Below are 12,698 nucleotides of genomic sequence, written 5' to 3'. Positions count from 1 at the left end.
AAAAGTTCAAAAGCTTGTTTTACACAGCCCTGTGTTTGATTCCAAAAGGCCTTATAAAAGTTACAAGGGGAGAAAATAAGAAAGGTCATATTGCTGGGATTCCCTCGTCCTTGCTGTGCTGGAACGACGTGCTCTCCGTGTCAGTGCCAACTCCAGCACCATGCCCTACGTAATATGGATGCTTCCTTGTTACGTGGCACACACAAACAAACCACGTACAAAAGGTTTTACCATAAAAATGAAGATATTTATTCAAGAAGTACAAATCTGATGGTACCAGCCATCTTTGAAAGCCATTACCATGAGGCAGAGAGGACACAAACCTAAGTCTCTTGCTCAGGACGTGTGAAAGCAGGTGTCTTACAAATCTCCAGCTAATGCTGTCATTCCAATCATTGCTCAAAAGCCACCTCCACTTTTTAGACACTCCCTGGACTTGAGAGGCACAAACAGGGTTTTTATTACAAGACCAGTTAGTTATTTTAATAAAGCCATCAGCTAAGAATTAATTTGTTTTAATTTTTCTTTGTCTCCAGCCTTTAACTGGGCTCAAATTTCCTAAGGAAATGGACTTTGAGATGGGCAGGTGCAGAATTTTTGGAGCTCAAGATGAACTGAGAGTTTTAAGGCAGGAGTCAGGATTTTAAGTTCTCTGTTTGCCCCATGGCTCTGATCAAATGGTTATTGTCTGTAAAATATACAAATACGAGTTCTACCGGATAAATACCCAACAAGTGGTCCTGCTGGAACACACTTCTTCACAGAGAGTCCAGTGGACACATTTACAGCAAGTCTCAAAGTCCACAGAATGAAGCCTGCTGGCTGAACACCTCATCTTCTGACTGCTGACGTCTGTAGGGTCGGTGCCATGCCACGTCTGCCATGGAAGGAGCTCCATCTCCTATGAACAAGAGCAACACACACATGCGGCCACGAAGCATCTGAATGGATGAAGTGTGGGAAAGGGGAGCCATCGGCAGAACAGAGCAGTCAAAAACTCTTTATGAAAATGGAAGTCTCAAAGCAGGCAGACTTGTATATACAGTCAGTGACCAACAGAAGCGTTGTAGCTGCGGATATAAAGCAGGACATTCATCTTCTTTGGGAGAAGACAGAAGCAGAGTTGCTGAGTTTAGCTCAAAAACTTCCTGCAATGGTTAACTTGCAAGGCAGACTGTCACCATCTCAGGAATGTGAGGCTTTCATTTTGTTTTGTCCAAGCAAGTTTGCAGAGCGTAGGAAGCTCATCCCTCATCCCCAAAGCAACTCTGCAGTAACTCCTTTCTCAGAATCCCTCTCCATGCTTCCCATGGAGCACAAGCTGCCCAAGAGCTGCCAGCCGGGAGGGATCAGGCTTATGGGGAAGTGGAGAAGGGCGAAGGAAGAAAGCCCCTTTCCAACAGAGCCTCCATTTATTTCAACAGAACGAGATCTGAGCAGCGTAGTGAAAAAGCCAACAAAAATCCTTCATTTCCCACCCCCCTTCCCCCAACGTTAACATGATCTGCAAAAGGTGCAGAGAGTCTGGAAGGTATTTACAGTGATGCAGAAAAGAGTTTGTAGAATATAGATCAGGAGTCAGAAATGTCGCTACCGCTTGTCTCTCTGAACAAGGCAGAGATGGAGAAATGTACAGCATTCAGTTTGCCAACACACAGCTAAAATGCTTTCAAAATCCCACGGCTAAAAGCATCCCACCGTTGCAACAAACTAGGCTCTTTAATAGTATCGTTGAAGTTTTTACATTACTAACAATAGATATCTATGCAGAAGCATGTCATACTACAGCAATACTTTTGTCAGCTGGCCATCTGCTCTACTGTTACTCGCACTGCACGTGTTGCCTTGTTGCATCAAGGAATCCCACCCCTCTCCTCCCCAAGCCGACCTATGAGCTTGCTATGGAAGGCAAAGAGGAGCTGTGCTCTGTCTGGTTGATGAGTTCATCTGTTGTGTTGTTTCTATTACTTTCAGTATTTTTGTGGCTATTAAAATCCCAACTCGTTACACTGCTGATTCACATCAATAAATCTTCCAAGCTCCAGAGTATAAAGGCTTCCAGAAAACTAAGAACATTCATAGTGCAGTTATTCCCAGCTGTTCCTCTGTACATGATGCTAATACACAGCCACTCACAAGCAGCCAACGCAGTGAACTGGGCTCTTAGGTGCAGGGCACCATGCAGGACTGCTGCCAGTTGGCTGTGGAAGACCAGGAGCCCCCTGCTGCAAGTAACCTCTGTCCTGCAGCTCCCAGCAGGCAGTGTTCTGTCCTTTGCACTCCCCACTGCCCAGGAGCGTGGGCTTTTACTGCTTTGTCACTTCTGGGTCAGGAAGAAGCAACAAGGGAGGGTAGAAAAATCTGAAGCACATCAGACAGCAAAAAATGTCATCTACTGGCTCAATTCACGGCCAGAGTTGATCAGGAATGACACAAAGGGCTGACAGGCTTAACAAAAAAACCCAGAGTCCTATTTTTCCTCACTTGTGTGCAGCTGGCATTGCAGTTCGTGGTTGTGCGCATCACTGAAGTTGCTGCATCACTCAGCCCAGCACAGCCCAGGCTGCCAGCAGCACTGAGCTCACCGCTCAGCTTTTCCCACACCACTAAGCACAGGGGCAGCACCAGCAGGCTCCTCTCATCCCCCCATGTGAGCAGCCACAGACCTGCCCCCGTCCCACTTCTCCTGGGGCACTGAGCTGAAAGGCATTTCAGTTTGGTTGGACTCGCTTCAGCCATGCCCCCCCCTGCTCTGCACTGCAGCAAGCCCTTCCCTCTGCCCTGCTCCGGGAACCAGCACGAGTTCCATGCAAATCCAACCTGGGTCCCCTGCACTGGCACTGGCACTGCAGACCATCTTGGAGCACAAAGACAAAGCATTCCGCAGACAGAAGTGACTGTTCTCTCAATGCATACTGCAGCCTCCAGGAATATACAAGGGATAAGTTAGTCAACATGCTGTATGCTTTCCTTACTGATTTTTATTATATGTATTCCTTACTGATTTTTACTATATATATATATATGTATATATATTTGCAACTTGGAATTCTTTTCTCATGTAAATCTTGTAAAATTTGTTTCCAGCAGGGTATGTGCTAAGCACATTTGCTTCATTTCATAAATGAAAAGATTTCACTGCCACCTGTAAAAACACTGAATTTCTGACAGTTCTGGCTGTGTGCTTAGTGGTCAGGAGAGAGGAGAGGCTGTCAGAGAACAGAGCACCTTCACCAACCACTCCTCTGTTCTGCTCAGAGCTCACACATGACACAGCCTTCAGACCATCACTGAGCACCCTGCCAGAAAAACATAACAAAAAACGTGATTATCTGGTACAGCATACTGCAAATGATGCTATTCTGAAAGGGTCAAGAAAGGAAGAACAAAGTCTTCCAGCTCCTATAGTCTAATCTCAAAAGCTGTACATGGTGACAATTGCCTGAATGAAAAAAAAACCCAAAACTCCAAAATATACCCCTCAAAAAGTAGTGTTGTAGTGTTCACAGTTTCAGAAATATCAGGCTGGTTTTAACTTTGCTCTCTCTTAATCACCTATCACAATTTCCCCTTCCCAGAAAGGACTGGAGGGACGTGAATGTTCATATGAAGATGTACAATTATGCCTTACACGACAAGAAGAGCCTTCCTGGCACAAAGCCACCCTTTGACTAGTGAAAAATCAAAGAGATTTGAGTTGTTTATATACCAAATAAATATTTTTCCCTCTGGAATGCAAAAGACTTGGCTGCAAAACCCCAGTATAAGAAAGCATATTTGTCATAAAAAACTCCACAATAGAAAACTGTTGTTCTAGATTAGTATTTATCAGCCTTGATTTAATCTTTAAAAAGAAAAACCACAAATAAACCAAAAAAGCAAAGAACAAGTCACTTGGGTGTTTATGAGAACAAGAAACTAATTCTCCTTTACAGCTCTGCCACTACACTTCCAACATCCTGCACAAAACTGGGACTTTAGAAGCTGTAAGGAAATCTTAGCATACAACACAGGGACCAAAATGAAAGCTATTCTGGGATAGAGAAGTAATACACATAAAATGTGGATCTGTTTTCCAAGAGGTGAAGGTTGGCTGCACCTATTACCTGCATCTGCTTCCACCTGTTGGGTCAGACTTGCGATGGTGTTCCAGGGTCCTTCTGGCTCTGCAGTGATACTTGTGGAGCAAGAAACTCCCTCACAGCCAGACAAAGGGAGTTCTATGCAATTAATCAGGTTTCAAATGGCTGATCCTAACCCAGCAGTTTCACCAGCAGATGAGTAAGAGTTGAGGCAACTGTAGGTTTAGATCGCAGATTCAGAATGGGAAGGCAGAAATCAATGAAACAAAATCAAACCTGGCCAGTGTGTTGGACCTTCGAAGAAATGATTTCACTGATGGCTGCAAAAACAAGCAAACTAGAAATGAAGTTTAAAAGGAGTGGATTTGATCTCAAGCAAAGGCATTGCCAGACAAACCCAAGGAACAGAGCACATCTCTACCCGAGGTAAGCGATGATCAGATTCTTCCCCCCCAGATATGTTTGTCTGATTCAAATTTTTGAGACTAGAAAAGGATTTGTCATTTGCCACAAGGACTCCTCTTACATTCTGAAGGGAAAGTACTGTTGATTGGACACCACAGCCACACTCTGCACTGCTGCTGTGTGTTGGTGAGGATATCTCCAAATCGAGAATGACTGCTGCTTTAAATGACATAGGAAAAGCTGAAACTTGTGTGCTTTTATGTTCTTACCATTTTCCACATGGAGCCCTCCAGAAGGGAGCAGGGGAGGCTGCAATCCATTGCATTTGGGTGTATCTGCACTTAACCTACTGCAGTGGGCACACCAGTGCCACCACACAGTCATGCACCTCATCCTTAATTGCAGACCAGCGCACCACTCCTCCTAGCTAGCTTGCTCAAAGTCTGTTTGAATGCTCTGAGTGCTATACAGTACTGCGGCAGCACACACCCAGGTGCCAGTCAGCAGGTAAACTTCAGGCAAAGTCAGTCTTGTAGGTTTACAGTACAGTACGTGAGAGTATACTTTCACAAAGTTATTGCCTAAGGCCCCAGCAGGCTGCGTCCCCAGCGCTGGCACCAGCAATGGCACAGGACTGCATTGCAACCTCGGAATGTACAACTGTGTGGGCTGAGCACGGCAGAAGCTGCCAGAAGGACAAGGGCTGAGCCCCAGCCTCGCTCCCTGCCCAGGACTGGCAATGCCTCAGCAGCACCCAGATGAAGCTGTGCATTGGGTTAGCCAGCAAGATCCCCACAACACACAGTGGGACCTACGCAGGGCAGCTGCAAGTCTTGCGTGAACTGTAGGTGGTGCTGATATGAAATATCAATTTTTTATTTTTTAAATAAAAGTGCTCTCTTACTCTTGTTCCGTGGATCAGGACACCACCTACAGTTTTAAGGATCATTACATGCTTTTATTGTTTAAGTGAAAGACAACCTTGTCCCTCCCTCTTTGCACGCCCTCCCTTTTCCCTTCCCTTCCCCACTCCTTTCTTCACCCTTTGCTGCTTGCTGCTGTGTTAAATATGAGATCAGGCAAATCCCAAAGGCCAGTTTACGTTTTTATGTTTTGTTTTTGCAGATCTCCATCACAGATGGAATTTTTGCTGGTCAATTCTTGGAACCAATCCATTTAGCAGGACAAAACGAAAGAAGACAGGGCAGTGAAAACCAGTCCCACGACAGAGAGGGAAAGAAGGAGAATCGATAAACAAGCAGAAATCAGTTTTCCACCGGGGTCGGGTTTGCTAAGGGCTGGCTCACAATGACTTGCACCACGTAGTCCTTTGGGATTTTCAGCTCCTCCAGTTTCATTTTGTCTGCGAGCGGCCGGCCCGAAAAGAACCAGCGCTGGCTGCCGGGCTCCACTCCCTCCACTGCGTGCAGCCGCCTCTTCATATGGTACACCGTGTCCATGCTGCGGACCATGAGTTTGAGGTCTTTGCCTGTGGACAGGCGCAAACGGAGCTGGCATTCGTGCCCTGAGTTGGGCGGTGGGTCAGGGATGTCCAGAGTCTCCAGGTCGCCCTTCTCCTCAATCATGTTGATGGGCGGAGCGAGGCAGTAGACGGGGAGCTGGTACCGGTTGCCCAGTTCATCGTAACACTCTGTAAGAGCACCTTGAGGGGTAAGAGAACAGGAAACAGTGAGTGTGGATGTATTTCATGTTTAAAACTGAAGCAGTAACACTTCGGAGCGTTAACCCCACTGTTATGGCAACGATTTAGGTTTTGAGGTCTTAAAAGATCAACCTTAAGTTCCCATTAGGAACTGCTTCACCTTGTTTCCACGTGGAAACTTGGGATTGAATTGAAGCACTCCCTCAAATGCACCCAACCTTTCAGACAGAGCTGATAAACTTCAGGAGCAGCAAGAAGGATGAGATGGAGCGAGCCATACCCTACATGAGCCATGTAGAAGGGCACTTCACTGGCAGCACAGCCTAGCATTTAGGGCATGCAAACATCCAGAAAATACTACTGGGTTGAATTAAACAATCCCAAACATGAGTTATGAAAAGACAAAATGGTGAAGCCTGGAGGCAAAAGACCACTGTGAAAAAAAAAAAAAAAAGACTTTGTAACTTCTCAAGCATGCAGAAATAGCTGAAATGGTTTCATATAGGCTCTGTGTTTTAGTGCTTTAGTGCCAGAGAAAACAAACACAGCCACCCAAGCTGGACAACTCTGCGTTTCCAAATGGAGCAGGGTGTCATTGCTGGAGCAGTGACATGTGGCACACACAGAACCAGAGCAGATTTAAAGCAGTCCCACATCCCAGTAGTGTCAGGAGTCATTTCCATCTCCTCAGACTCCTGAGAGGTTCCCCAAGATAACCTGGCTGTTGCTATAAAAGATAGCTATGCTGCCTTGCATACAGCACATCCTTCCCTACTGGTCACAGCACACACACTAAACAGCTCAAGAACCTATGAGTCTTGCAGAACTAATAAATGCAAGCGGAAAAATTTTAAACCCAGTATGAAACACACCCTGTACAAAGGCATTTCAAGAGCTACCTTGGAAAAACAGCAGCACGTTTTTCTAGCATCCTACAACTGCAGTGTCAGAAGCCAAGAAATGAGCCCTGCTACGCACAGCACACGTCACCGCCTGCAGCGAGCCAGGGAAACGGGATGCCAAGGAAACTGCATCCCCACCACAACAGAAATCCCTTCTCAGTGGAGTTAAAAATAAAACAGATATTCCCACTCCAAGGAAATGCCTCTCCAGTGCCTCAGGTTTACCTGCTCCAGCGAATTTCCACATTTTTGCCCCTAGAGGGGGCACATTCACTTGCAACATTATCCATCCTTTTGTAGTTGGAGCCTTTGAAGGGAAGCCAAGTCCCTGAGCTACAGAATAGTTAAAATGCTTTGACTCGGCACTCCTGCACACAACAAACACCCAACTGCTCCTTGTTAGAAATGATGGCTTCTTTTTTTTTCTTGGCTGGAGGCTTCTTCATGTTGACAGTGGCTTCCCTTAAACTTTGCTGTTTGATCAGCAAAATGAGCGTGCTCTAACATTTAACTTGGGGATATGCTGTGACTCTTACGCTGGATATGTGCTGTCTTTTACACAGATGGCCCCCCCCCCTTTTTTTCTTTGTTGATGAAAACACACAGAGGACATGTTTGGCTAAAGTATCAGCCACTTCTGGGGACTTTCTGTTTGTACCAGTAGTGCCAAGACTGCCGTGCTGTGGTATTTATTGAGAAAACAAAGCAAAAAAAAAAAGAAAATTCAGAGAAATATGGCACTCAGGGCAGTCTTGTATCATTTATGAATCTCCGAGCAAACCAGCTTGATCAAAACTGTATTGGCTCCAGAGCTTTCAGGATGCTTTGCGTGTGATTTATGTAGTAAGGCCCGAAGTCCTCAGCCTTCAGCTTTAAAATGTTCCTTTCATTCTGTACACCTCATCAATTCCGTAAATGGCGCAGCGCTAAATTCTGGATCGCGGCTCACAGAAACAAGCAGACAGTTTGCTGCTGAAAGAAAAAAAGAGAAAGAGCCAAACCCCAACAGTTTTTAAATTTAGCTACTGCAGCTAAAATTGTACCGTTCTTTAAATCCATGCATTTCAACAAGAGCGTCCCTGTTTTAGAGAAGCGTATCCAAGAGCTGATTTCAAACACAATGGGATAAGCTTGCTGTGGAATTTATTCATCGTTTATATCCTTGCCCAGCTGAACTAACATCAAGGTCAAAGCATACGCTATAAACATTCAATTGCTTAATCATCATCAGATAAGTCATATTATAAAAAATCCTATTAAAGAGCAGCCAGCTTGGAGGTGTGGGTGTGTGTTTTTAGGTTTGTTTTTCTTGTTCTTCAAGACACTGTAGAGGAAACCTCTTGCAATAAAAACTGCACAGCCCTACCACAGAAGCATAGCCTCATAGTATGGGTCAGAGATCACCCAGCTTCAATCCCTGCTGTGGGCCAGCTGCCCCCCCACCAGCTCAGAGTGCCCAGGGCCTCATGCATGGCCTTGGGTACCTCCAGGGATGGGGCTATCCTAGGCTGACCATCAACCTATGACAAGTTGCTAATGTCAAAAGCTACCACAAACCTGGCCAACAAACACCCATCCTTTCTCTCTTGTTGGTAAAAATACTCCAGACTCTTGAGCCATATCACATTCAAAACATGGAGAAGGATGTGGATACATGGGTTAAGGCACAGAATCCGTCCACTGCAAGCAGAATCTTCATTTTATGGCTGTGCACCTACGTCAGACCCATCTGCAGGAGCCGAGTGGGACAAGCACAGCTCTGCGGTTGTGAGGCTTTTGGCAGTGACTTTTGGAGAAGGTCAGACTCCACTGACAACCCTTAAAATGCTGTAAATGGCTCAAAGGCAGAGTGTGAAGAAGCGTCATGTTGGTCGGAGTCCAAAAGCTAAGAGAAGGCTGAATGCATTTACCAGAAGGCACGGTGAGTTCGGAGCTATTTTAAGCAATGCTTGCAAATGCAAATTGTCAGAGAGAAGATGAGAAGGCGAGTGTGCTGCCCGCAGGAGTGCTCCCACTGCTGCAGCCAGGCAGAGCTCCCGCCCAGACCATGCAGTGAGCCGTGCATGGAGCACAGCAAGCAAACACCTGAGCTGCAGCACCCAGTAATGCCACTGCTGTAAGTCAGAAACGTTCTGAGCCCTCCTGCATAACACACCAGCTTGGGCTACTGAAGTTGTTCAGCACAAAAGGACACAGAAAAGAATGTTGAGTTCTCATGAGAACACAGAGAGAATGCAAAACAATATATATTTTTAAGGTTTCCCTGTTACCCAGGCAACAAGGGCCCCCAGCAGCCAGTTATGGCACAGGAAGGATGCAGCTCCTTCAGCAGGAAGGGAAGTGATCACTGCTCATGTGAAAGATCACAGCGGTACAGAAGGGTTTTACAGCAACAGCCAGGAGAGGACAGAGCAAGCATATCGATGCTGTAAATACTCAACGAATACACAAATATCTGAGCAGCTTTCTAGATGCTAGCTTGACTTCAATAAACTTCTGCACAGTGTACCCAGGCAGCAAAATGAAGAACTGCCTTTGAGCAAAGCCATTGATAAAAGGTAGTAAAAAATGCACTAAAACCATAAGCCTCTCCAATGCTAGAAACACACTGAAGTATTTTTTTTTTTAATTTATTTTTATATTTGTATTTCAAAGTAATAGAAACTTGGAGACTGGGGAACTCTGGAAAGAATCACAAGGCAGAGGTTCTTGTTGGTTGCCACCCATGTAGGAGACAGCCTGATAGTTTGGGGCAGAAAAGTTAGCAAATGTGACCCTCCAGCACATGGAACTGGAACATTCCTAAACAAATTGCTCTGCAGGCTGTAAAAGGTTGCTTTCCTAAAATGATCAGTATGTGGATGTTTTTCTGGAAAAGGACAGGCTGGAACACTGCTCCATCCTGAGCAGCTCAGACCTTGGACACACATCCACACATGCAAACACCAGCACTTTAACAGACCCAAGTAGCCCAGATTCAAACTTTTTCAAGTATTACTGAAATTATTTGACATGATCACATTCATTCAGAAACATGGAAAGCCTTAATGCATTTTGATGCCATTGCTTCAAAGCTACATACTATTCTCCCCTCAGAAAAAGCTGAATTTCCTGTCTTCTGTTCCTAAAGTGGCTTTTATTCCTCCAAGATTTTAAGCAGTTTGAGGAATGTTGCTCAGAAATGCCCCAACCCTAACAACTGAGCAGATTTTTCCTTTTCCCCTTCCTCAGCCAGACTTGCTGCAGGGAAGAGGAATTAAACCAACACAAAACAACATCTAGCACTGCAATGAGACTACCTATTTAAGGAGCTTAAGTGTCTGTGTATAACACATTTGCCCAAGGAGCAGCTGGTTTGTTTGTTTTTCTTACTGAAAAACTCCATTCCAAAACCAAGCTGAGCTTGGATTGCTGAATAAATTGGCAAGAGCAGAGTTCTCACCTGTAGACTATTGGTTTGTATCCAAGTATAGGTCACAAATAAATGAAAACTCATTACAAGCATCAGAAAACAAGCAAGTCCTATTCTGGATGCAACAGTACAATTCCTAGAGTGATGATTAAGTCAGGCAAAGAAGCTGAGCTTTCTCTTCATCTTCATTAGCAGCTGATTCCAGGTCATGGCTAGGAAACACAGAATCTTATAGGGAAAAAAAAGTGTACTGACGTCAACAGCATGCATGAGTGGTGGTGACTGCTCAGTAGGAGAACAGGGCCGAGACAGACAAGTGAAAACATGCAGAGCTCCGTTCTAGCTCACCTACAACCTCTTCAAACTGGACGGAGTTAAAAGGGAAAAAACCCCAAAATTTCACACAAAAGCCCATATAACTTAACAACCATGGGTACGGATTAGTGCTGCAGTTAACAACAGCAGCTTTCCCATTTTCTGGAGGGCGCTGTGTGAGAGCTCTGTGGAAGCTGTGCCTTACATCATGTGTGAAGAACAATAAACCTGCACTAATCATTAATGGTGTGGATGAAGCGTTTCATAATAAGCCACACAGACAAGTGCCCTCCCTGGCCCCTTCCTACTATGCTTCCACAGGCTATGAAAACTTCAGCTACCCTAAGGCTACCATACAAAGCTGTGCTTCACACTCCCTGCAAAGGCACAGCACGAGCACTCACCCCACACAGCTCTGCTCTCCTCTTCAGCCTCTTTTATTCCGAAGAACTTATTCCACCACCTTAAAGAATGGGTTTTATAGATAATAATTGATCAGAGCTAATAAATACTGTTTCAAGTTCAGTGGAAAAGAGTTGTTCCATTAGGGGACCATCATTGGTCTGGCTCAGCTCTGCAGCACTGCTGCTCCCAGAGCCAGGAGATCACCAGGAGGCAAGCATGAATGGCACTTGGGACAGCACAGCAAGGGGAAGGAGGAGGACGTGAGCATTCTGCTACTGCCTTTGTAACATCTCTCCCAATTCCTTGGCAGGAGGATTGGCTCGTGGTTGCTCTGTGCCCATACCCACACGTGGATGTTCTCCAGAAAGCTCAGAGCTCACCTAGGCTCCGAGATCACTGAAAATACCGTGCATGCAGCTGGCTGAGGAGCTTGGCAAAGCAATCACTTGCATGTGCCTGCAGCACAGCACTGCACTCTTGAGGCCCCTTCTTACCCGAATGATGCTTGCAAACAGCAAATCTCCACCTGAGCATCCAGCCAGGGAAGGGGTGTGCGTTGAAGGCAGGGATTGGAACCAAGCTGGAGACCTCATCAGGAAACCACTCCTAACCTGCAAGTTGCCACACAGGAGAAAACCCAAACCACATCAGCAGCACCAGGTACTTACAGGAACAAGAGGGCAGCAGCACCGCAAAGAGCAGCGCTGGTATCCCAATGGTATTTTGTGAACGCTCCTCTGCCAAAGACACTGAGAGGCAATGAGATGAGATTCGTGCTGGAGAAGAGGGATGTGCCATCATTACCCAACCTGAGGTACACCCCATGCACGTGTTGCAAATCAAAGCCAAACTGTCTGCATGTCATTGCTACATGCATTTGTCAAAAACCTTTTGTACTGGGCTGTATTTTTGAGGGGGAGGGAGGGGAAAAGGAAGGTGCAGTGTGTTTCTTTTGGAATTCATTAGCACTGATTAACTGGGCTGAAGGTGAAAGATAATTAACACTGCCTTCTGAAATATAGAAATTAGATAAGCAATCCACTTTTCTTCAGTCAGCCATCGGTAGTACAACTGAGAGCACCTCCTGCCAGGTCCTGCCCTGAGAACCATCAGGGGGCTCAAACCCCAGCCAGAGGCTGAGACACCTCAATGACACTCAGAGCAGCACCAAGCCACTCAACTGTATTTCACCCGAGTGGGGCACACACACACACACACCAGCTACTGCACACTCTACACAACACAGACTGAGCTGATCCCATATTGGTTGTTTTTGACAATTCTAACAGTCAGACAGCATCATTTCAGCTCAAATCTTAATGGGTAGACAGGGCAGCAACTGGATCTGACCTACAACTGACACCAGAGGAGGATGCAGGGTGCTGCATGCACTATCTGCAGTGAACTTCCAGAAACTCGTATCTCACACTAACCTATGCTACTAACTAAACAATGCAAAAAGACTGTTAACCACAGCCATGGGGTCACCTGGTCACAGCATCATTTACAGTAAG

At 45.7% G+C, this 12,698-nt stretch overlaps 1 protein-coding gene across 1 annotated transcript in view; it reads right to left on the bottom strand.

The window, feature by feature from the left end:
- Window positions 1-225: 225 nt before the first annotated feature.
- UBTD2 (ubiquitin domain containing 2) overlaps window positions 226-12,698 on the bottom strand; it is a 52,068-nt gene continuing 39,595 nt past the window's right edge. Inside the window, exon 3 of the mRNA XM_031598090.2 lies at window positions 226-6,150. Coding sequence (XP_031453950.1) covers window positions 5,753-6,150 — 398 coding nt within the window. The 3' untranslated portion in view covers window positions 226-5,752. The remainder of the gene's footprint in view (window positions 6,151-12,698) is intronic.

The sequence above is a fragment of the Phasianus colchicus genome, chromosome 15 (assembly GCF_987193195.1).
Source record: "Phasianus colchicus chromosome 15, bPhaCol1.hap1.1, whole genome shotgun sequence".
NCBI classification, from domain to species: Eukaryota; Metazoa; Chordata; class Aves; order Galliformes; family Phasianidae; genus Phasianus; species Phasianus colchicus.
Note: the sequence above shows the minus strand (reverse complement) of the source record. Positions and strands in the feature narration are given on the sequence as shown.